This window comes from Echinococcus granulosus, assembly GCF_000524195.1.
Source record: "Echinococcus granulosus chromosome Unknown EG_S00226, whole genome shotgun sequence".
Classification (NCBI taxonomy): Eukaryota; Metazoa; Platyhelminthes; class Cestoda; order Cyclophyllidea; family Taeniidae; genus Echinococcus; species Echinococcus granulosus.
Window position 1 is genome coordinate 58,728 of NW_020170606.1, and position 1,277 is coordinate 60,004.

The 1,277-nt window shown below is 41.6% G+C and overlaps 1 protein-coding gene across 1 annotated transcript in view; it reads right to left on the reverse strand. All coding sequences in view use genetic code 11, as the record gives it.

Annotated features, from left to right (window-relative positions):
* Positions 1-236: 236 nt before the first annotated feature.
* EGR_10497 (hypothetical protein) overlaps positions 237-1,277 on the reverse strand; it is a gene marked incomplete at both ends in the record, with an annotated part of 3,670 nt that continues 2,629 nt past the window's right edge. The window contains one exon of the mRNA XM_024499746.1: positions 237-348. Coding sequence (XP_024345841.1) covers positions 237-348 — 112 coding nt within the window. The remainder of the gene's footprint in view (positions 349-1,277) is intronic.

The following is a 1,277-nucleotide window of genomic DNA, read 5'->3' on the forward strand; positions in this document are numbered from 1 at the left end:
GGGCTCTAGATAATTTATACATGTTGAAAGGTGCCTATTGGGTGAGCGGCGGACAATATATACGAACCTCGTAAACAAAGTCGATGCTATTGGCCTCAGAGCTTAATAGGAACTATGGACTCATATAGACTTGACCTCCTATTGCGTTGTGGGGATAGAGAATTAGCGGTAAAGTGGGGCGACTGGTTAGGGGATTAGAGTTATTGACAGTTGTGCTAATAGTGAAGCAGTTATAACTAGTGGTCTGTTTTTTCAACATAATTCATTGCATCAAGGGGTGATTGCAATGACGCTTGTTTTCCTTCTGTTGTAAAATGATGCAAAATTATGGTAATTACTGACTGTTCACTTGGAGTTATGAGCGTAAAAAATTCAGTCGGATTCATATTCAGGCACATACAGAGGCGAAAAATGGTGGTAACACCCTTCTGTGCGAATGACCACGGTGAGGTTTCTTCCGCAAAAAGTGCAAATGAGCATGCATTGCACTACTAACTTTAACCAAAACCAGCCCAATGGCATAGGCGTTTCTACTGATGAATTGGTAGTAGCACACAAGTGGAGTGTGTAGCCTCTCTGATTGCGCTTTAAGTGCCAACGCAAAAATCAATTGGTAAAAGCATCAAACTGGAAGCAGCAATGAAACACCTCCCACTTCTTGTACTCTTTCAGTACAACATTTCTTGTTATTTAACACCCGTATTGAGTTCGAGTCGCCTCCAGTCTCCTCTCCATTTGGGGGCAACAATATGCTCAAGAGCAGAATTTTGAATAAGAACTTACGTTTACCAATTCCGTAGCGGTACACAGGTGATTCGGCAATTTCTTTTCCTCATTTATCCTTTGATCGCCTTCATTCCTACATTTTGCAAGCACAAAATTAGCAGTAGAATAATTTGGAGGGCATTATAGTAATCTGAAATTTGCCAGGCTGCGGTAAGTTTAACTTGGCTAGACTGGACTAGATTGGGCCAACTCCTCTACCATTTATACTTTGCAGCTGTTTCTTTCCCTAACATTTAAGCTCTACTTTATTTGCCACCCGAAGTCGGCTAGAAAGATTATGAGACCGATTGAGACTTTTCCACGTTGTCTCGCAGATATTGGGGAGCAGTATGCTCTTGTAGGACCACATGACACGTTCAAGCAGGCGAAGGAAGTAAGAGTCTCCTGTCTCTATCTCATCCTACTTTCCTAGTCACGCCGATGTTGGGGCTTTCAGACATTTAAACATTTGAATACAGGAACAATTTATAGCATAGTTAAAGTAGTATAGG